At 54.7% G+C, this 20,029-nt stretch overlaps 2 protein-coding genes across 3 annotated transcripts in view; one reads left to right on the forward strand and one right to left on the reverse strand.

The window, feature by feature from the left end:
- Window positions 1-7,591, forward strand: part of SCAP (SREBF chaperone) — a 54,790-nt gene extending 47,199 nt beyond the window's left edge. Inside the window, exons 11-23 of the mRNA XM_081285171.1 lie at window positions 1,440-1,538; window positions 1,674-1,892; window positions 2,593-2,969; window positions 3,455-3,643; window positions 3,718-3,919; window positions 3,990-4,105; window positions 4,206-4,722; window positions 4,797-4,882; window positions 6,215-6,297; window positions 6,381-6,547; window positions 6,680-6,760; window positions 6,885-7,091; window positions 7,178-7,591. Of these exons, the coding sequence (XP_081141297.1) occupies window positions 1,440-1,538; window positions 1,674-1,892; window positions 2,593-2,969; window positions 3,455-3,643; window positions 3,718-3,919; window positions 3,990-4,105; window positions 4,206-4,722; window positions 4,797-4,882; window positions 6,215-6,297; window positions 6,381-6,547; window positions 6,680-6,760; window positions 6,885-7,091; window positions 7,178-7,423 (2,589 nt within the window). The 3' untranslated portion in view covers window positions 7,424-7,591. The remainder of the gene's footprint in view (window positions 1-1,439; window positions 1,539-1,673; window positions 1,893-2,592; window positions 2,970-3,454; window positions 3,644-3,717; window positions 3,920-3,989; window positions 4,106-4,205; window positions 4,723-4,796; window positions 4,883-6,214; window positions 6,298-6,380; window positions 6,548-6,679; window positions 6,761-6,884; window positions 7,092-7,177) is intronic.
- Window positions 7,592-7,714: 123 nt separating this feature from the next.
- PTPN23 (protein tyrosine phosphatase non-receptor type 23) overlaps window positions 7,715-20,029 on the reverse strand; it is a 29,313-nt gene continuing 16,998 nt past the window's right edge. Inside the window, exons 3-25 of one of the 2 annotated variants that reach the window (XM_081285170.1) lie at window positions 16,126-16,253; window positions 15,847-15,923; window positions 15,159-15,208; window positions 14,933-15,064; window positions 14,594-14,674; window positions 14,389-14,520; window positions 14,259-14,306; window positions 13,822-13,878; window positions 13,652-13,710; window positions 13,396-13,475; window positions 13,183-13,297; window positions 13,038-13,103; window positions 12,538-12,683; window positions 11,968-12,279; window positions 11,736-11,890; window positions 11,494-11,645; window positions 11,227-11,406; window positions 9,402-11,154; window positions 9,124-9,308; window positions 8,904-9,008; window positions 8,690-8,828; window positions 8,486-8,599; window positions 7,718-8,419 (exon numbers count right to left, since the gene is read on the reverse strand). In XM_081285170.1, coding sequence (XP_081141296.1) covers window positions 7,931-8,419; window positions 8,486-8,599; window positions 8,690-8,828; window positions 8,904-9,008; window positions 9,124-9,308; window positions 9,402-11,154; window positions 11,227-11,406; window positions 11,494-11,645; window positions 11,736-11,890; window positions 11,968-12,279; window positions 12,538-12,683; window positions 13,038-13,103; window positions 13,183-13,297; window positions 13,396-13,475; window positions 13,652-13,710; window positions 13,822-13,878; window positions 14,259-14,306; window positions 14,389-14,520; window positions 14,594-14,674; window positions 14,933-15,064; window positions 15,159-15,208; window positions 15,847-15,923; window positions 16,126-16,253 — 4,755 coding nt within the window. In that variant the 3' untranslated portion in view covers window positions 7,718-7,930. Of the gene's footprint in view, window positions 8,600-8,689; window positions 8,829-8,903; window positions 9,009-9,123; window positions 9,309-9,401; window positions 11,155-11,226; window positions 11,407-11,493; window positions 11,646-11,735; window positions 11,891-11,967; window positions 12,280-12,537; window positions 12,684-13,037; window positions 13,104-13,182; window positions 13,298-13,395; window positions 13,476-13,651; window positions 13,711-13,821; window positions 13,879-14,258; window positions 14,307-14,388; window positions 14,521-14,593; window positions 14,675-14,932; window positions 15,065-15,158; window positions 15,209-15,846; window positions 15,924-16,125; window positions 16,254-20,029 lie in introns of both variants that reach the window. The other variant, XM_081285169.1, reaches the window with a different exon arrangement.

The following is a 20,029-nucleotide window of genomic DNA, read 5'->3' on the forward strand; positions in this document are numbered from 1 at the left end:
GTAAGGCCCCAAGGCCGGCTGCTTGGTTGAGCATTGAACCAACTGCTGGGCTATGCAGCTGAGGCAGGTTGTGCCCTTCTTTCAGCAGTATCCTGGTCTATGAGAGGGGACTCCTTCCCAGAGTGTGCAGAGGGCTCTAGCATGCCTGGCTCAGCAGCACTCAGTAAATCCTGATTGGGCTACACAATCAAGAGCCTACATGGGCAGTCCCTGCCTTTGACCTGTCCTCTATTTTTTGGCTGGGGGGGGGGCGGTGGGGGGCTACCAGTGATTGAACTCAAGAATACTTGACCACTAAGCCACATCCCCAGCCCTATTTTTGTATTTTATTTAGAGACAGAGACTCACTGAGTTGCTTAGTGCCTCACTTTTGCTGAGGCTGGCTTTCAACTCGTGATCCTCCTGCCTCAGCCTCCCAAGCTGCTGGGATTACAGGTGTGCACTACTGTGTCCAGCCTAACCCTGTCCTCTTAATCTTCCCTACCTGCTTTCTCCCATTCGGCCCAGTAGCAGAAGGAGGCTCTGTAGGCCCAGCAAAGCTGGCGTCTGGCTATGCACTTCATCAGCCCTGGTTGCCCATTGCTCAGGCAGAAACACTGGAGTCCCTGAACTGGTCCTTGGCTGTCTCATCCTGCCCCACAGCTGCAGCCTCCAGATGCATCATGACCTGGTCTCCCTGGGGATGGACTGCCACCCATAGTACAGTGACCCCTTGCCCTTAGCAAAGTGCCCTCCTTCAGTTGTGGGGATAGAGAAGAAAGCACAAGGGCTCCAGGCTTTTCCTCCTCAAAAAAGCACAGTGTCTGCAATCCTGAACCTCTAGAACCACTGTATGTCACACCCTGTCATCTTAACATACAGACCAGGGAAGGGGAGGAAAATGGAAATCCCAGAACATTCCATCCCTTGACAGGACGTGGGGAGCAGAGAGAACACTTTTTTCAGTTTTATGGCAGAATAAATCCCTCCTGCCCTCTCCTTTCATTGGTCCAGTACAGTTACCAGCCAGGAAGTGTTCTGAGAGCCCTGAAATTGGGACAGCCCTGAGCTTTTGCTAGATTTGTGGCATGTAATCAGGGTCAGGGCTCAGTGGGAGGGAGGGTACTTTGGGGAGCAGGCTGATGGGCCCAGAGATTTCCAAGGTGGATCAGGCCCTCCTCCTTTCTCTGGGGACAGGAAGATTCAGGGAGGGCACCACCTTTCCCAGTCCTTTGGAGTGGGTTGAGGGACCTGCGCTGCCCCCTGGTGGTGATGGGGTGAACAGCTGGTCTCTCCCTCCCAGGCTGCTCCGCGTTCAGAGCATAGCATCAGCATCTCTCTGCCTCTCCTGTGCCCTTCCTGCCACTCCCTTGCAGTTTCTGAGATGCCTGCGGCCAGGAAGCTGCCTCTCTGGGCTCCCTGCCATGCAGTCATGGTGTCCCTTGTGTGTTCTCATCTAGGAGTTCTGTCTCTTCGCTGTCGTGGGCCTGGTGTCTGACTTCTTCCTCCAGATGCTGTTCTTCACCACCGTCCTGTCTATTGACATTCGCCGAATGGAGGTAGGAGTGGCTGAGCTCCACCCTTCCCGCCCTCCAGGGAGCCTCTGGGTGAGAGAGGGGCAGACCCCAGGCCTAGGCAGTGCTTCCACACAGGCAGTCTCTGGACAGCACTCAGGCCTGACTATTGCCCCACAGCTAGCGGACCTGAACAAGCGACTGCCCCCAGAGGCCTGCCTGCCCCCAGCCAAGCCTGGCGGGCGGCCGGCACGCCAGGAGAGGCAACTAGCTGTGCGGCCGTCCACACCCCATACCATCACACTGCAACCATCTTCCTTCCGAAACCTGCGGCTCCCCAAAAGGCTGCGTGTCATCTACTTCCTGGCCCGTACCCGCCTGGCACAGCGTCTCATCATGGTACGTGCCTGCCCTGCCCTCTGGGATGCCAGCACTAGATTCCCTTGGGGTGTCGCCCTTTGCCTTGAAGGGGAGGGGTGCTCCTTAGGCCCTAGTGGCCCTTTGAAGCCTGGCCTTGGGAGCTGCCCACTGTGCCCTCCCTGCCCAGATCCTGGTGGTCTCTGAGGAGATAAGCCTACCTGTGCACCTGTGGAAGAAGGAGCTCCAGGGTCATCAGCTAGATAAGTGACCAAAACTAGAGCCCACAAGACAGAGTGCTCTGGACTGGAACCACCATGTGGCAATCGTATTTCTTGGGTGTGGTTCCTTGGCTGCTGTATAACTTGCAGGCAGCAGAGAATGCTAGGCAAAATAGATCACCAGCTGGGCCAGGCCGGCAGCACCTGTCCTGAGAAGCTGGAGGGAGAGGGGAGTGAGGCTGAGGCCTCCGTAGCGGGTCAGGCAAACTGGTCCTCTGGCCATGCTGACCTGGGAGTGGTGGCAGCTCTTTAGCCCTAGCTGAGGGGGAGGTTAGGGTTGAGGGAGTTCTGTGTCAAGGCTAAAGGTGCTCCAGAGATTTCCAGGCCCCTCCAGTAGCAACTACCAGCAGGTGGCACTCGGAGGGGACTTGAGGAGGCAGAAGAAGAGGACAGGCCAGGGCCTGTATGATCTCTCTATACACCCAGTCCAGAGGTCCCTGAGCCCTGATGCCCCTCTGCAGGCTGGCACCGTTGTCTGGATTGGAGTCCTGGTGTACACAGACCCAGCAGGACTGCGTACCTACCTTGCTGCCCAGGTGACAGAACAGAGCCCCCTGGGAGAGGGCGCCCTGGCCCCCATGCCTGTGCCTAGTGGCATGCTTCCTGCCAGCCACCCGGATCCTGCCTTCTCCCTCTTTCCACCTGATGCTCCCAAGCTACCTGAGAACCAGACATTGCCAGGCGAGCCATCTGAGCGTGTGGGTCCAGCAGAGGGTGTTCATGACAGCCCAGTTCCAGAGGTAACCTGGGGGCCCGAGGATGAGGAACTGTGGAGGAAATTGTCCTTTCGCCACTGGCCCACGCTCTTCAGCTACTACAACATCACGCTAGCCAAAAGGTGAGCTGGGCTGTGCCGCCTGCCCCTCTCACTTGGTGGTCCGCTTGCCAACCCCTCCCCCTCAGGTGGGAGATCCACTGGGTTGAATTCTGCATTGAATTTCAAATAAAACAATTCAAGATTGAGATATGGGAATGGGAGCTCTCAGCAGCCACCACTTGAGAGGGGGGCCTTGAGTTCTGGCTCTGAGGAGTGATTGATTGGTTGATTGCTCCTTCTTCCCCTGGGCAGGAAGAGACTCACCCACTCTGCCTGGCAGGGTGAGGGAGTTACTTACATGGCCCTGATGGCTGCTTGGCTGCTAGTGTCTGGGAGGGAGCCAGGGGTTAGGGTGCCAGAACAGAGTGTCCACCCCTGTCTCCATCCTGCATGCTGAGAGGACTAGTTGGGGAGTAGTAGTAGTCCTGGGTGGAGAGTAGGGAGGGGACATGACTGGTGGACAATGGCTGGAGAACCAGTGAGTGGTCCCTGCTGCTTGCTCCCAGGTACATCAGCCTGCTGCCAGTCATCCCAGTCACACTGCGTCTGAACCCAAGGGAGGCTCTGGAAGGACGGCACCCACAGGATGGCCGCAGCACCTGGGCCCCACCTGGGCCAGTGCCCATGGGACCCTGGGAGAGTGAACCCAGAGTGCCTGGTGGGGTTCAGGCCCACCGTGACGTTACCTTGTACAAGTAAGGACAGGACGAGGTAAGGTGGGGTGGGCCCTTGGTGTTTGACAGGCCAGGCTCACACCCCTCCCACACAGGGTGGCAGCACTGGGGCTGGCTGCTGGCATCCTCCTGGTGCTGCTGTTGCTCTGTCTCTACCGCGTCCTCTGCCCGCGCAACTACGGACAGCCTGGCTCCGGCCCTGGTCGACGGCGGCGCGGGGAGCTGCCCTGTGATGACTATGGCTACACACCACCTGAGACGGAGATCCTGCCGCTGGTGCTGCGTGGCCATCTCATGGTGAGCAGTGGGTGCATGGGCGGGCCACCTGTCTGGGCACAGCCTGTGCCAACATTGCCTGTTCCTGCAGGACATCGAGTGCCTGGCCAGTGATGGCATGCTGCTGGTGAGCTGCTGCCTGGCCGGCCGAGTCTGTGTGTGGGACGCGCAGACCGGAGATTGCATCACCCGCATCCCGCGCCAGGGGTAGGTGCTGTCCCCTTGTGTCCTCAGTCGTCTGGTGCTCTGCCCCAGACCCCGCTGTGCGTCCCCATTTCACCCCATCCTCTTGGCCCCCTCCCAACAGGCAGCGCCGGGACAGTGGCAGCAACAGCGTGTTTGAGGCCCAGGAGAGCTGGGAGCGGCTGTCAGACAACGGGAAGGCAGGCCCGGAGGAGCTCGGACACAGCCCCCCACTGCGACACCGCCCTCGGGGCCCTCCACCACCTGCCCTTTTTGGGGACCAGCCAGACCTCACTTGCTTAATTGACACCAACTTCTCAGCACAGCCGCGTGCCTCTGACCCAGCTCAGCCTGAACCCCGGCACCGTGCGGGTTGCAGCCGCACTCGGGATGTCCCAGGTTATGACTTCAGCCGCCTGGTACAGCGGGTGTACCAGGAAGAACCGCTGGCCACTGTGCACACGCCAACCCTGCGCCCACCCTCGCCCAGACCCATGCTGCCTCTAGCCCCTGAGAACGAAGGGGGCTCTCCTGAGAAGGGCTCCCCTTCTGCCTGGGCCCCCAGTGCGGATGGCTCCATATGGAGCTTGGAACTGCAGGGCAACCTCATCGTGGTCGGGCGGAGCAGTGGCCGGTTGGAGGTGAGCCCAGGGTCTATCCGAGCAGGGCTCGAGGGCCTTCCTGCTGCGTAGTACTCACCCCTCCTGGCTTGCAGGTGTGGGACGCCATTGAGGGTGTGCTGTGTTGCAGCAGTGAAGAGGGCTCCTCTGGCATCACAGCTCTGGTCTTCCTGGACAGAAGGTAAGAGTGTTGGGCTGCCTGCTGGCCCCTGGCTGTCCTCTACTGGCATGGAACTTGACTTCCTTTCTGGTGCCCAGCCCCACACCTGTCCACCTGGTACAGAGGGGTGGTGACTAAATAAGAGTTTTGGGGTGTGATGTGCTTGCAACAGGGCCCACAGCCACTGTCACAACTGGCAGTGAGGACAGTGTTCTTTTTTTCACCCTTCCAAAGTCAGTGTTTCTTGGAACCTGATCCATACCAACCGGTATGGGTCTCAGCTACATTTTTTACTTGCAGAGAATCCATTTTCAGAACAACTTTGTTAAAACTCTTACTTGGGTCCTGGCTGCTGCCCCTCTTTCATCCCTCCCTCCTGTTCCTCTTGCCCCTCAGCACCCTCTTATTGAGGGTGTTCCTGACTCCTCTCTGTACACACACTCCCAGGGGCTCCACCTGTGAGCTTATGGACTCAGGCCATGGCCAACAAACAGGTCTTCACCTGTTGCAAGCCAGCTTGTCCTTCAAAGACTGGCTGTAGATGGCGTCACCCTGTAGGCGGGAGCCATTTTTCCTTTGGAGTTGGGGAGGCCCACCCGCCTTAGCTCTCTTGGTGTCCGCCCTGGCTGCTGCCTTCTTTTCCTGCAACACTGGGAATCTTGCAGACCTTTGCCCCCAAGCTTGTGAGATATCCTCCCTTGCTGCTTTTCTTAGGAAAGTGCAGTCTTGTGTCACCCCAGAGGTTCCCGCTGGCTGTGTCCTCACCCCTTTCCCCTCCCCATGGGCACAGGTTGTAGACATGCTGGAGTAAGGTGTTTTTTTAAACCTCCATTCCATGATTTTGGGGCCACTGGGCAAACGTACCTATCCCTGTCAGACTATGGCTAGGAATTCTTGGGAGAAAAGAAAATCCTTTGTTTTTTCATGGAAAAAGGAACAGTGGGCTATGTGGAGGTCAAAGCTGCTTTTACATGATGAGACAGACAGCAGCCCCTGTGGCTATAGGTCCTGTTTGACTTCTCAGAAATGTCCGGGGCTCCTCCACTTATTTTTGTTTTTACAGCTGGACGTGACATTCACTAGGTACCACCTTACACATTTAGGTCATTTAAATCTCACAGCCACCCTGTGAGGTGGGCACTACTGTCCCCGTTTCATAGATGAAGAAACTGAGAGGCAGAGAGAGGCTAATAATAGGAGTTACAATTTAAACACTCAGGCTCCAACAAATATTTTCAGCACCTTGTGTTGTCCTCTTGGTCATAGTCCCTCCTGTCACTTCCTGAACTGGCCTTTTGTCTTCGTTGTTTCCATCTCTCACTGAGGGGGAGCCACCCTGCTATTCTCTTCCAGGATTGTGGCTGCTCGGCTCAACGGTTCCCTTGATTTCTTCTCCTTGGAGACCCACACTGCACTCAGCCCCCTGCAGTTCAGAGGTCAGAGGGTCTGGGGCAGGTGGGTGGGTGGATGCTGGGGGTGCAGACAGCTGCCTTTTACACACTTGGCCCATTTTCTTTAGGGACTCCAGGGCGAGGCAGTTCTTCCTCATCCCCCGTGTACAGCAGTAGTGACACCGTGGCCTTTCGCCTCACCCACACAGTGCCCTGTGCACACCAGAAACCCATCACAGCTCTGAAAGCTGCTGCAGGGCGCCTGGTGACTGGGAGCCAAGACCACACGCTGAGAGTGGGTAGTGTGTGTGCACGTGTGTCTGGGGCTTGGGGGTGCTGGAGTACTACAGGAATGACGGAGGCACTTCCAGACCAAAGTGTAACTTGGGAAATCCCAGACATGACAGCCTGCTCATTCCTGTCCCAGGTGTTCCGTCTGGAGGATTCGTGCTGCCTCTTCACCCTGCAGGGCCACTCGGGAGCCATCACTTCTGTGTATGTTGACCAGGTGAGGGACAAAGCTAGGGTCTTATTTTCTATTCCAGGAAGAAGTAACGACCTCACCCACTGGAACATGCTTATTGACAAACGTGGTCCACCATAGTGACCAGCTCCCTTGTTTCTTCCCCCAGACCATGGTGCTGGCCAGCGGAGGACAAGATGGGGCCATATGCCTATGGGATGTACTGACTGGCAGCCGGGTTAGCCACATGTTTGCTCACCGTGGGGATGTCACGTCCCTCACCTGTACCACTTCCTGCGTCATCAGTAGTGGCCTAGATGACCTCATCAGCATCTGGGACCGCAGCACAGGCATCAAACTCTACTCCATTCAGCAGGTAGGCAGGTGGGGGCTGGGCCTAGGGTTCCAGGTGCTTTAGAGAAAAGACTCAAGACACTGATCCTCTCCTGGCTTTGCCTTCAGGACCTGGGCTGTGGCGCAAGTTTGGGTGTCATCTCAGATAGCCTGCTCGTGACCGGCGGCCAGGGCTGCGTCTCCTTTTGGGACCTAAACTACGGGGACCTGTTACAGACAGTCTACTTGGGAAAGAACAGCGAGGCCCAGCCGGCCCGCCAGATCCTGGTGCTGGACAATGCTGCCATTGTCTGCAACTTTGGCAGTGAGCTCAGCCTGGTATATGTGCCCTCTGTGCTGGAGAAACTGGACTGAGCAGGCAGCTGAGACCCCCCCCCCCAACCTCAGCTGGCTGCATGGGGGCCTCTTGCCCAAGCAGGGCTGGGGTGCTATGAGGGGCCAACGCACTGGACTGAGGGCAGGAGCAGAGTTGTCTTGTGGCAGCAGTTCCTGTCTGCGATATTAAACTTTTTAAAAAACCATGTGTTAGGGGCTTGAGCTACTTGTCTCCCTTCCTCAGAGATGCAGAAAGCAAGGGTGGCTTGGGTTTGGTCCCAAGTTGGCAGACTCAGACACTACACCAGAACAGGTTCGTTTATTACTTCAATAGCAAAGAGCTGGAAAATGTCAGGTCTCACAAAGGAGCAGAACCTGGCCCGGGGCCTTAAGTATCTCTACCCAACAGGGGCTGCCAGCTGGGCCTGGTGGGGCTAAAGGCAGCAGGAATGGGAGTTAAGAGACTGTGCCCACCCACAGAAGCCTTGTGGCGTTTGGGTGGAAGAGATGACGTAGTGTGTGGACCAGGCAGGCAAAGCCTGCTGTTCAGGTCTTGTTCAGTGTCCACAGTGGATCCAGCAGGCTGAGCGGGTCGTCAGTGGGCCGGGCAGCCCGTAGACCCTGCCCATTATGGGCTTGCAAAAAGTTCTGCTTGCTCATCCGCTGTTTTCCTCTCAAGGAGCTGTCCAGGGAGAAGGCCTCTGGGGTCAAGGAGGCTAGCAGCTCCAGGGAGGAGGAGGGGGGCCCTAAACTGGGGGTTTCAGCTACTGGCTGTTCTTCCTCAGGCTGGGGGGCTTCGGGCAGGGGTGAAGAAATGGGGGGTGGGGAGGAGGGTGGTGGGACTGGGATGGGGGTTGGCTCTGGAAGGCTAGATGGCGGTGGGCCTGGAGGCTCTGCAGGGCCAGACACGTTGGCAGCAGGGGAATCCGAGCCCCCAGGAGGCCGGATGCTGAGCTTGGCAATGGTGGCCTGAATGGAACTGATGGGCACGTCTCCACCGAGAACGAGATCCTGGGGGTCCTGAGGAAGGTGATTCTGAGAAGACAGAATAGGTGAGAAAAGAGAGTCACAAGCCCCAGCAGCCCAGGGAACCTTCCTTACCTTCTGGCTGATGCTTATGCTGGCCACGGTTTTACATGGCGGGGGCACCCCATGGCGCTGCAGGACCTGCTCCACGTGTCTCACCACTGCCTCATGGCAGAACCTGAGGTGTAGCTGAAGAGATGCATTTGGCCTGGTTGGCTGAGCAGAAGCCGTCACACCCAGGGCAGACGCCCATCCCAGCCCCCACCCATCCACACTCACTTTCTCCTGCAACATGTGCTTCCTCTGCTGCCGCATGCGCCGCACCAGCTGAGGCAGCTCAGGGATCCCATTTCCAGCCTCCACCTCCTGCACAGCTGCATAGAGCAGTGCAAAGGCTCCTGTGCGGCCTACACCAGAGCTATGGCAAGAAGTGGGGGAGTAAGGCCAAGCCAAGAGCCCGTTAAGGAGGAACCCTCAGGCTGCCCACCGCTACCTGCAGTGCACAATGATGGGCGTGTGTAGGGGTCGCTGATGCAGGTAATGCGTGTGTACCTCCTGGATAAAGCGCAGCAGGTTACCTGGGCTGTCGGGCAGGCCTCTGTGGGGCAAGGCAGCGTTATGGAAGAGTCAGGCTTGATCCAAGGCCCATGCCCTTCACAGAACCAAGGGGTGGGCTGCCTTCCCCCACCCCAACCTTGTGACCACCCACGTACAATTCAGGCCAAGTGGGGAAGTGGAGGTGCACAAGTGAGCGCTTGAGGCTCTGGTCGCGGAACTGCAGGCTCAGCACACGTTCCACGTGTGTTTCAGTGGTGCGGACACTGCTCAGTGCCAAGCTCAGGGCTCCATGCACCATGGATTGGCCCCTCTCAGTAGGGAAGTAGCGTGCCACCTTTTGCTTAAGAGCAGAAAGGATGAAACCATTAGGGCTAGTCTTCCAGAGTTCCTCACCCACCATCCCTTGTGGGTATCCACCTAAACTCCCTCTCACCTTCTCGATCTCAGCCTCAGACACCAGCATGACAATGACGGACACTTTCTGCTCATGCACCATGAGCCAGAAGTCAGCAGCTGTGCCAGGCAGTGGGGCCTGGGTGGCCACTAAGGGTGGACAGTATGGTGAAAGCCCCTCCACACAGCTGGCATTGATGTAGTCATCCTTGCCTGAGCGCAACACCACACGGTTACTGTCATAGGGCATGACGTCCTGGTGTCTGTTCTTCAGTGAGTAGCAGCGGGCAATGGCGATGGAACGGCCTCGGGCATCGTGTTCCTGTGCATCTTGCAGCTCCCGCCAGATGGTATCCAGAGCTCCTGCATCCCCCAGTTGACCTCGGAAAGACTCCAGCTCCTGCTGCAACTGTCGCAGCCTCTCAGGATGCTCATATGGGTCCCGCTCGATCAGCCGCAGGGCCTGTGGCCGCCGGCCCTCGGCTGCATCCACCTTGGTAGGCTGCAGCAGGGGCTGCCCACCCCCAGGAGGCTGAGTGCCACCATGTTGGCTCTCAGGGCTAGAGGAGAGCAGGTCTGCAGCCACAGTGCCTCGACGCAGGCACGGCGGTGGCTCTGCTGCTGGGGGCCGAGAGGGTACAGGGCCAGGCCCTGGCGATGGAGCAGGTGAAGGCACCAGGTGGGGACTAGGAGTGGGCTGGCCAGTAGGTGGAGGACCTCGAATGGAGAGGGGGACTGCCTGGGGGCCCAGGGGCCTAGGAGATGGGGCAGGACCATATGCCAGGGTGGGATGGGGAGGCTGAGGCGGCCCCGGGCTGGGGAAAGGCAAAGCCCCTGAGTGTGGAGGCAGAGGATCTTGAGAAGGGCCTGGGTAGAGTTGGGTGTGCATGGGGGGTGGTGGCTGCCCCAGGCTGACACCAGGTTGAGAGGTGAAAGGGTACAAGGGTTGTGCCGGTATGAGTCCCGAGGCCTGGGGTGGGAAGAGGTGTGGATGCTGGAATGGAAGGGGCTGCTGGGGGTGCTGAGGTCCAAATGCTGCCTGTGGAGGCTGAGGCTGGGGTGCAATCCTGGGGGCTGGAAACCCTGTTGGGATGCCAGGAGGAAAATGGTGCTGAGATGGGGGTGCTGTGAGGGGTGGCTTGGTTCCTATAGGGTAGGTGTAGGGTGGGGGCAGGGGCTGTGATGGGGGAACTGGGAAACATGGCTGGGAAGGAGTCGGGGTGGGGTTTGGCCGGGGTGCAGCATGGCTGGAAATGGGGGCCTGGACACTATCTACTGTGGTGGTGGCTGGCCGAACTGCCATGGCCAACTCGGGGCCTGAGAACTGGGGAGGTGGGGCTGAAGGCAGACCAACTGCTGGGGGTGGCCCTACCCCCCCATAGGGACTGCTCACAACACCATGCTGTGGGGAGGACCGGGGCACAAGGCCCATCTCTGGTGTGTAGGTAGGGGCTGGGTAGAGAGCAGGCCCAGGTGCCATGGGCATTGCAGGGGGGCCTGAAGCCCTGGGCTGCATCAGCTGGGTAGGGCCTGAGTAGGTGCCAGGGGGTAAGGGGCCTGAGAGATAGTGAGGTCCTGGGCCTGTGGAGCTGGGGAAGGGGCCGGGAGGAAAGCGGAGTGGAGTAGCAGTTCCCAGGAAGGTGTCGGGCAGCCGTGGGCCAGCCATCATGTCAGGGGGCAAACTGCGCAGCTCCTCGGGTGGGTCTCCTGTCTCCACCACCTCACCCTCCTCCCTGCGGGGTAGCAGTGGCTTTGGGGCTGTAGGCCGTGGTGGCGGCTTCTTCTTCAGCTCCCTGTGGGATAAGCAGGGAAGTAAGACCAGCCCTCAGGAGGTCAATCCAAGCCACAGCCTGGGCCATACCCACCTCTCTAGGAGCTGCTGGCGGGCGGCCTCTCGGGCCTGGCAGGTAGACTGTGCTCGTTCCAGCAAGGTAGCCACCTTGCTTTCCAGGTCTGCATAGAAGTCCTTGCCTTCCTGTGACTTTTTCATCAAGTCCTCATAGGCTTCATATGAGGCCACCAGGGTCTGCAGTGTAGAGTTCCACCTGCAGGCAGAAGGGCAGAAATGAAGCATACCACTAGGGCCAAGCTCCTGGTAGGGCAGAGGCTAGGGTATAGCCAATACAACTGACTTTTGGTCTAGTTCGCTAAGCACCCGCCGCACAGCTGCATATTGCACATTGGCCTCAGTCAGTGCACGAAGGACATTGTCCTGGGCAGCCAGGTTCTGCTCGAGGTACACCCTCAGCTGGTCATACTTCTTCAGTTGCTCCTCAAACAGCTTCTGAGGGAGGGAGGGAGGGACACTCAGGGCCTCACCATCTAAGAGACAAGCCCAGAAGCAAAACCCCTCCACCCTGCTCACTCAGCCTACCTTCATCTCTGAGTGGTCTGTGGTGACCAGAGAGGCAGTGATGTCATCTTTTTGGATCAGCTCACGCAGCTGCTGCTCTAAAGACACGCGTTGGTCCCGCATCTCCTGCACCTTGGCCAGGATGCGCTTCAGGTTCTGCAGCACAGCCTTGTCCTCTGGGGGCAGCAGTAGTCAGTGAGGCCAAAGAACCCCCAGGGTCCGAGCCTCTTCCTACGGTAACAGGCATACTCACCTGGGGTGAGGGCTGGTGTGGGCAGGGCAGCCCGGACCTGGTCCAGTGGCCCACTGAGCAGGCGCAGGTTGCTGACATGCAGATTCATGGCACGATGCAGCTCGCTGTTGGTGAAAGAGGCCTTCTCGTGCACTTCCATGTACTTGGCCCATTCTCGCCTCACTTCTGCCAGCTCAGCTTTGGTGATAGCTGGGCTGGCCCCAGCCTGGCCCACTGCCTCCTGCAACTTCTGCTCTTGCAGTTCATCCTCTTCCAGAAGGTTCTTGATATCCTTCAAGGAGGCCTCCACATCCGTGAACACGCCTGACAACACTGGGGTGTATTGGGGGAGCAGCCCCTGAGGCAGGTAGACCAGGTTCCCCAGACAGAACTGCCCACTCAGGCCAGGGCCTGTGTGTGGCCCAGGCATGCTGAACTCCACAGACATAGGGTTCAGTGATCCACAAGGGTGTGAGGATAGATGCCTTAACCAGGACTTAAGAAGATACAGCCTCCATCTTTATAGAGACGAGGCCACAACAGATGATATGCGTGGGCCCCCTCCACCTGCCTTCTCTGCCTCTTGCTCACCTTGCATGGACTGAACAAGGTTCTTGACAGTGTCAGGCCGGACGCTGAGTGCCGCACACTTCTCCATGAGCTGGGGTGGGATATGGCTATAGGCATCGAGGTTGTCCACTGTCTCAGGATCCAGCTGCATTGAATCCATGAATTGGCTAGGGGGCAACAGGGCCAGGTGGGTGCTGAGTGCTGACCCAATTCCATGTCAAAGGGGCCTGCTAGGATAACTCCCTCCACTGATGCTGGGCACAGCAAGTCACTACCCCCAGCCTCTGCCAAAATGTGGATCCACAGGCACTGCTGGACACAGTGAAAAGGAAGGGACGTGTTCCCTCCAAGACAAGATACCTTATGATCTAGCCCACAAGCCCCAAGCAGGAAGGCAGGGTGAGGAAATCTTGTGGTGCAGATATTTGAGACCTCACACCTCTCCCTTTCACAGGCAACACTGGAACCCCCACAATGCCTGATGTGTCCTCCCTGCCCCCGACCCCAAGTCTCATACTTACTCAAGGACCTCATTCTTATCTTCAATTTTGGCCATCATCTCCCGAAGCAGCTTGGCTTTCTCCTCACTGTGGAGAAAGTTATGAGCCACATCTCTGAGACATCCAGCCACCTCTGCCAAGGGCAGGGGCAGCCCATCCCACCCACCTGTACAGTGATGAGGCCTCATGGGCAGCCATGGGTACCAGTTTGGCAAAGATGTCAGGACCTGTAACAGCTGGGTCTGTGGGGTTCACCGGCAAGGGCTTCACCAAGGGGGCTCCTGGAAGATGGAGAAAGAATTGTGGAGCTCTGGCTCACAGACCCCAAAGCTGCCACCAGTCCATTCCCCTACACCTCCCCTGACACCACTTCCCAGACCTTTCACTGGCTGAAGGGTGTCCAGTGCTGGGACTGCCTCATGGTAGATGAAGTCATTGTCCTTCTTGGCAGAATTATATCTGAGGGTCAGCATTAAAGAGAGGAAGAATCAGGGGTCAGTGGAGACCCACAACCTACAGACTCCCATTTGGATTACTGTTCCCTGGCACTGGTGGCTTCCTCCCAAGGGCACAGGCAGAGAAACAAGACCTTCATAATAAGAGGAAATCGGACCACCTCAACCCCACAGACTCACTTTCCTCCAATGACATCCATAGCAAAACGAAGTGCATCCTGCACAGTATCAGGCTGGCCCTGTGGAGGAGGGACAAGATAGGACATCAGCACTAAACAAGGCCAGTGCCAGAATACCCAATGGGCCTGCTCCCTGTGTGCACAAGGCTGCCAGACCTTCCTCAGCTTTACCTTGGCCAACTTGATAGCTTCATTGAGCTTGTCCAGGGCACTCTGGAAGTAGGCCACCTGTGGAGGGCAAACCCTAGTCTTGTCTTTGCCTGGTCCTTAGTGTGCCTCCCTACTCACCCTGGCCATCAGGCAACCAACCATCAGAAGCCAGAACCATCAGAAGCTATGTGTTAGCCCAGAAAATAGCACTAAGGTAGCATCACCCTAGAGCTTACAGTCCAAACAGCCTCCCTCTCTGGGGAGCCTGCCAGGCCTCCTGAGAACCTTAGGGAAGAGGGCTGCACTGGTGGGACAACATTAAGACACACCATGCCTATAGCAGGGCAATAGCAGGTTGGAGAGAGACCACCTCCCCCATTCTGTAAGGGATGGAACCATACTAGGATCCAATAAGGTTGGACAGGTCCTGAGTGTTCTGCTCACCAAAGCCCACTCACCCGCTCTCCAAATTTCTGCTGCTCCTCAGCCTGTTTCCCCATGTGCAGCTGGAAAGAGGAGGCACCATGGCTTGTTTCCTGAGCCGTGGCACCTTGGCCCAACCTAGACTCAGTGACCCCTCACACTCACATGAGCCACAGCTGCAAAGTAGTAGATCTTCATTTGCACCAGTTTCTTCCAGTCCTTCTGGATCCGGCCCAGCAGTGAGGCAGTGTCAGGGTTCTCCAAGGCCCTGCACGCCTCCTTGTAGTAATCCACCACCTCAGAGCCAGGATAGGGTTACTTGGTGGGGGTCAGGGGCAAAGCAAAGACCCATGCTTAGTCCCCTCTCTACCTGTGCACTGATGCGAGCCACGAGAAAGCTCTTCCTGTTGTCCAACATCGACTTCTCCAGCAGGCACTCCTGAGCCTGGCCCTGCGGTGATACATGCAGGTCAATCCCTTGCTCACCTGGAAGTCTTTCCCCTCCCTAGGGCAGGGAGTGGGGAAACCAAAGGATCCCTTCTTTGCTGTCCTCCCCTACCCCAAGAAGCACTGTCCTGTGCCTGATCCACCTAGAGCTCAACAGACCAAAGCCAAGGATCCTGCTTGTCTCTTACTGCCACTTGTACATGGCAGATTCAGCCCCTTTTGGCCATTTCTGGATTCAATTCAGTTTCAACAGGGCACTTACCAGCATAAGGTTCACATTGAGAGTGAGGATCTGGCGGCTCATGTCAACACTGTACGCCTGTGTGAAGTGCTCACGCAGGTAGGCAAAGGCACCTGCTGCACACTGGAAGTGGGTACAGGAAACCTTCATGCCCTGCAAAGGAGGAGGAGGAAGAGGGCTTCTGTCTAATCCCATGGGACGGGAGTCATTCAAAATGTACATGTCCCGCCACTGCCCCCCTCCTCACCTCCTCAGACACCCTCTTGTCCATGGCCCCCAGCATGGAGTGCAGTGCACCTGGGGAGGCAGAGAACATGGTGTGAGGAGAGCTTAGGGCTGCTTCCCCAGGCTGCCCATGCCTGTGTTGAGGGTGAGGCAGAAGGGCTGTCATCTTAATCAGGAGAACAGGTCTGAGACTGGAGCAGTCAGTGCAAAGACACCCAAGCTAGAGCAAAGAGGAAGCTCAGAAGCCTTGCCAGACCTTCTGTCTTTAGCTCTGCACTTTGGCAGGTGGACAGGGAAGGAGACTCCTGTCCAGAGCCTAGGGGTTCATCTTGAAGCTTCAGGGATGCTACACAGAGTTCTAGGGCTCCCCATGCTTCTCCCTGAACCAGGATAAGGATAACCCACTGGGTAAGCCAAGGCCATGCCATGAGGGGGAGGGAATGCTGTCAGTCAAAGAAGAAAGGCCATCTCTCCTAACAACAGAGCACACAGTGGCAGCTCTGTGTAACAGCCAGCCCAACAGAGGCTCTCCCAGCACAGTGACGCCCAACGAGCCCAGAAAATAGCAGAGAGCTGGCAGAGCTCTGGTGAAGTCAATGGAAGGGCCAGAACCCAAGTATCTTCCCCCTCACTAGCCATGGCCTTTGTGGTCACCTGATGATCTCAGGGCTGGGGAGCAGGGCCTATGGGGAAAGGATCAGGCAGCTCACCAAGGTTGTAGAGAATGCAGGCCTGCTCATACTTGATGTCCTCATGGGCCACAGACTTGCCCGAGAAGATCTCAGTCCTACAGACATGACAACTCGGTCATCTAGAAGGCAGGAGTTGGCCAGGGCCCAACTACCCCAGTGTGGGATTAGAGAGGTGAGGCCTGGGGAGACCATACTAGGCTGCTGGCCATCCTCTGCATCAAGAAGAAAGGGGAAGGGAGGAAAGGAGCCACAACCCCCCAGACTTCCAAACTACCAACCCTGCCTGCTAGCTCTCACCAGGTGACAGGGACAGCAGCCTCCTGACCCGAGCCCATGGGCACCCGACTCTGCAGATAGTGGAGTTGGCCAAGGTACTTTCGGAGGACACTGCAGCCCTCAAAGTCCCGTGGGACACGGACAGCATTCTGTGGGTCAGAATGGGAAAAACGGAATCGCTGTCATTTAGGATACAGGATGGGGAGGCCAGCTCACCCACAAATACCAAGAAATATACATCATCCAGGCATGGTGGCACAGGCCTGTAATCCCAGCAACTTGGAAGGCAAAGCAGGAGGATCACAAGTTCAAGGCCAGCCTTAGCAAGACCCTGTCTCAAAAAAAAAAAAAAAAAAAAAGAGCTGGGAATGTATCTCAGTGGTAGAGCACCCTTGGGTTCAATCCCCAATTACCGCCATGTTTCTAGAAGGCTGATTGCAACATGGTATAAAATTTTTATTGTACTTAACTCTTTTTTTTAGCTTTAGATGGACACATATATTTTATTTTTATGTTGTGCTGAGAATCGAACCCAGTGCCTCACGCATGCTAGGCAAGCGCGCTACTACTTGAGCCATATCCCCAGCCCCTAACTTTTGACTTAAAGTTCAAGACATCAGGGAAACCAAGTATTTGGATGTGCATTCTAGGATATTCATCACAACATTATTATATATTACCAGAGTAAAAAACTAGATGATACTAAACTTTCCATTAAAGAATTTGCTTAAATAAATTATATTGAGGCTAACTAACCACACCAGTGAACATTCTACAAACATAAGAACTATTGATACATTAAGATGTTTTGTGTTGGGGTTGTGGCTCAGCAGTACAGCACTCCCTTAGCACAGGCAAGGCGCTGGGTTTGACCCTGAGTAAATAAATTAAAAAAAAAAAAGATGTTTTCTGCCTACTATTAGGCAAAAAAAAGCATGTCACAAATGACTGGTATGATCTCATTTATGTAAAATCACATATATAATGATATCCAAACAGGTATGCTGACAAAAGGAAAAGATTCAGAAAGTGACACCCAAATGTTAAATGGTTATCTGTGATTAAAGTGATTTATCTATATATGTAAATATAAAAATGGATATGTGCCTTATGGAGACATATATTTGATTATTTATAATAACAAATGTTTCACATTTGGGGTGGGGGAGAGCAAATGAATATCCTGCTCAAACAGAAAAGCAAGACAATACACCCTCCAAGGAGCAGGTGCCCAATGAGGGGCTGGGTCAGAAGCACTGCAAATCTTGGGCCGCCCTGCCCCACCCTGCTGAGAAGACCAGAGTTCCTCATTGGTGTGCCACAGCAGTGGGGCCAAGAGGTCAGGCTGGCCAGCACCAGCTACAAGAATCCTTCAGGACACCTACTGGGGAGCTCGGCTTGGGATGCCAGACAGGATGCTCTCAAGGAAAGCATTTGCCCTATGGGACAGCAGAGAGAGCCCCTCACTAGCCCCACTCTCCACCACTTCCTGGCAGTGTCTCAGAAGGCTGTCTCCCCTTTACACAGGAGGATAATCTCCCTTGCGAGGCCTCCAGAATGCCCAGTGTGAGGATGAGGCGTGTCACAGTCACTCTGCTGAGGAGCCACTTCAGGGGTTTGTCCCACAGGCCAGGGCTTCTCAAATCTATTCACTCTTATCACACCCTCTCTCATGACCTCTACACATTCAAACCCCACTTGTACTTAACATTTTTCTTTAAATCAACCCATTTTAAAAATCAGATCTATATCCTAAGCAGTAAGAGCTCTGAAATAACAGGTCTAGTGTGCTAGCTACCCACTTTTCAATACTCACTAAAGCATATACAAAAATACTAAGTAAAAAGTATTTGTCTTCTACTTCCTAAAACCACCTTTGGGGAACAATGAAAAGAGTTCCCCTTCCAGGTCAGACAGATCCACTCACACAGTGTTACCCAACCAAGCATGAAGGATCCTCTTGTCAGAGGCTACTCTGACAAGCCTCGTGTGGTGAGCACAGCAGTGCAGGAGTCGGAGAGCAGACTCTGACTGGTGCCACCCCCACATCACCCTTGCACCTGACAATTTTATTCTCTATATCAAAGTTAAGGATTTAACAGTTACAAAAGGGAAGTCTTCTTAGAAACAGCTTTACAAATGAGGAAACAGAGGCTTACATCAGGGGAAAAGATTCCCAAATTACACCCACCGTCCCTTGTTCCTTTACAAATCACTGAGTTATGGTAAAGGGACAACTTGACTTTTGCTGTTTCTGCTTTGTACATATCTGGGCTGTGACACACTTTCTCTTACTCATTAAAAACCAGACCCATGTTAATTCTAAAATTGCTCATTTAGTTTTTACTTTTATATATTGCTGACTCTGGGAATAATAATCAGTATTCTAATATAAAATGTTGTTCTGTGGTTTCACAGGTTTAAGAAACACTGATCCAGTTCAACTCCCAGGAATGAGCCCAGGCCCAGGAGGCTGTGCCCAGGCAGTACAGGTCTCTTGGGAGTGGCTCTCTCCAGCCCACTGCTCTGTATAAGCTGCTGTCCTCTGCTCAGAGGCTTTGGAGATGGGTGACAATGTTACTCCTGTGCTGTTTGTATATGTCTAATGCATGCAAAATGGTGCTAATCCTAAGGATTAAGATTATTTTACTAGTTTTCAAACTTTGTTCAAATAAATTTTGTTAAAATTCAATTTGAGGATGACTCTGGGAAGATAGTGGAATAAAGAAACACCAGAAATCCATTTCCAGACCTAGATAACAAACTGGCAGATCTGCCATAAGTGACTACCTCAGAATTCAGGAGGCTATTAAATAGTAAAGGCTTACAACCTCCAAGGGAAGGGTGAGACAGTAAATTGTGGTTAATTTCAGCTCCTAGCACAGTAGCAGCCACCTATTCCCCACGCCCAGCACCTAGCAGGCAGTTACACGTAGTTCCAAGAACATCTTTTGGGAACCAGGGTGGGCAAAAAGGATTCTATTCTGCAAACACAGGAGATATGTGCTCCTATTGCTGCTTCTGATCACAGAGATGCACAGAGGCAGAAGCCATTGTTACTACACCTCCCTCCACTGTCAGAAGCACCTCCACCTCTAGCTGAAGTACCTTCTTCCTATCCAAAATACTTCATACTTCGCTTTTTCCTCTTTTGGAAGCCATACAGTGAAGAGTAGAATGTCCAAAAGTAATTACCCATATAGGGGAAATCTGAAAATCACCACATATGCCCAGGGAAAAGCACAGGCTCAGAAAAGACCTAAGAAGACCTTCAGTTAACACCTCAGGTTGATCCATGGCACAGAAACAGCCTACAACAACCAGGAAAAAACCCACAAAAGTCAGCAAACCCCAGGAAAGGGATGAATCTGATTTCCAGTGATACTACATCATTAGATTTAAATGCGCATTTTTTTTCCTGTGTGTGTGTGTGGGGGGGGGGGGGAGTGGACCAGGGATTGAACCCAGGGGTGCTTTACCACAGAGATACATCCCAAGCCCTTTCTATTATTTATTTTTTTATTTTTATTTTTTTTTTTGAGAGAGAGAGAGAATTTTTTAATTTTTATTTCTTAGTTTTCGGCAGACACAACATCTTTGTTTGTATGTGATGCTGAGGATCGAACCCGGGCGGCACGAATGCCAGGCGAATGCACTACCGCTTGAGCCACATCCCCAGCCCTCTATTTTTTATTTTGAAACAAGGTCTCACCAGGTTCTTAGGGCCTCAATAAATTGTTGAGGCCTGCCTAGAACTTGCAATCTTTCTGTCTCAGTCTCCTGAGTCACTGGGATTACACGTATGTGCCACTACATCCAGCTTGAATGCCCAAGAAATTACAAAGCATATGGGGGAAAAAAAAAAAAAACAGGAAAGCATAGCCCACTTAAAATAAAACCACCACCACCAACAAAAAATAAATAA

This window comes from Spermophilus citellus (assembly GCF_964194105.1).
Source record: "Spermophilus citellus genome assembly, chromosome: 3".
NCBI classification, from domain to species: domain Eukaryota; kingdom Metazoa; phylum Chordata; class Mammalia; order Rodentia; family Sciuridae; genus Spermophilus; species Spermophilus citellus.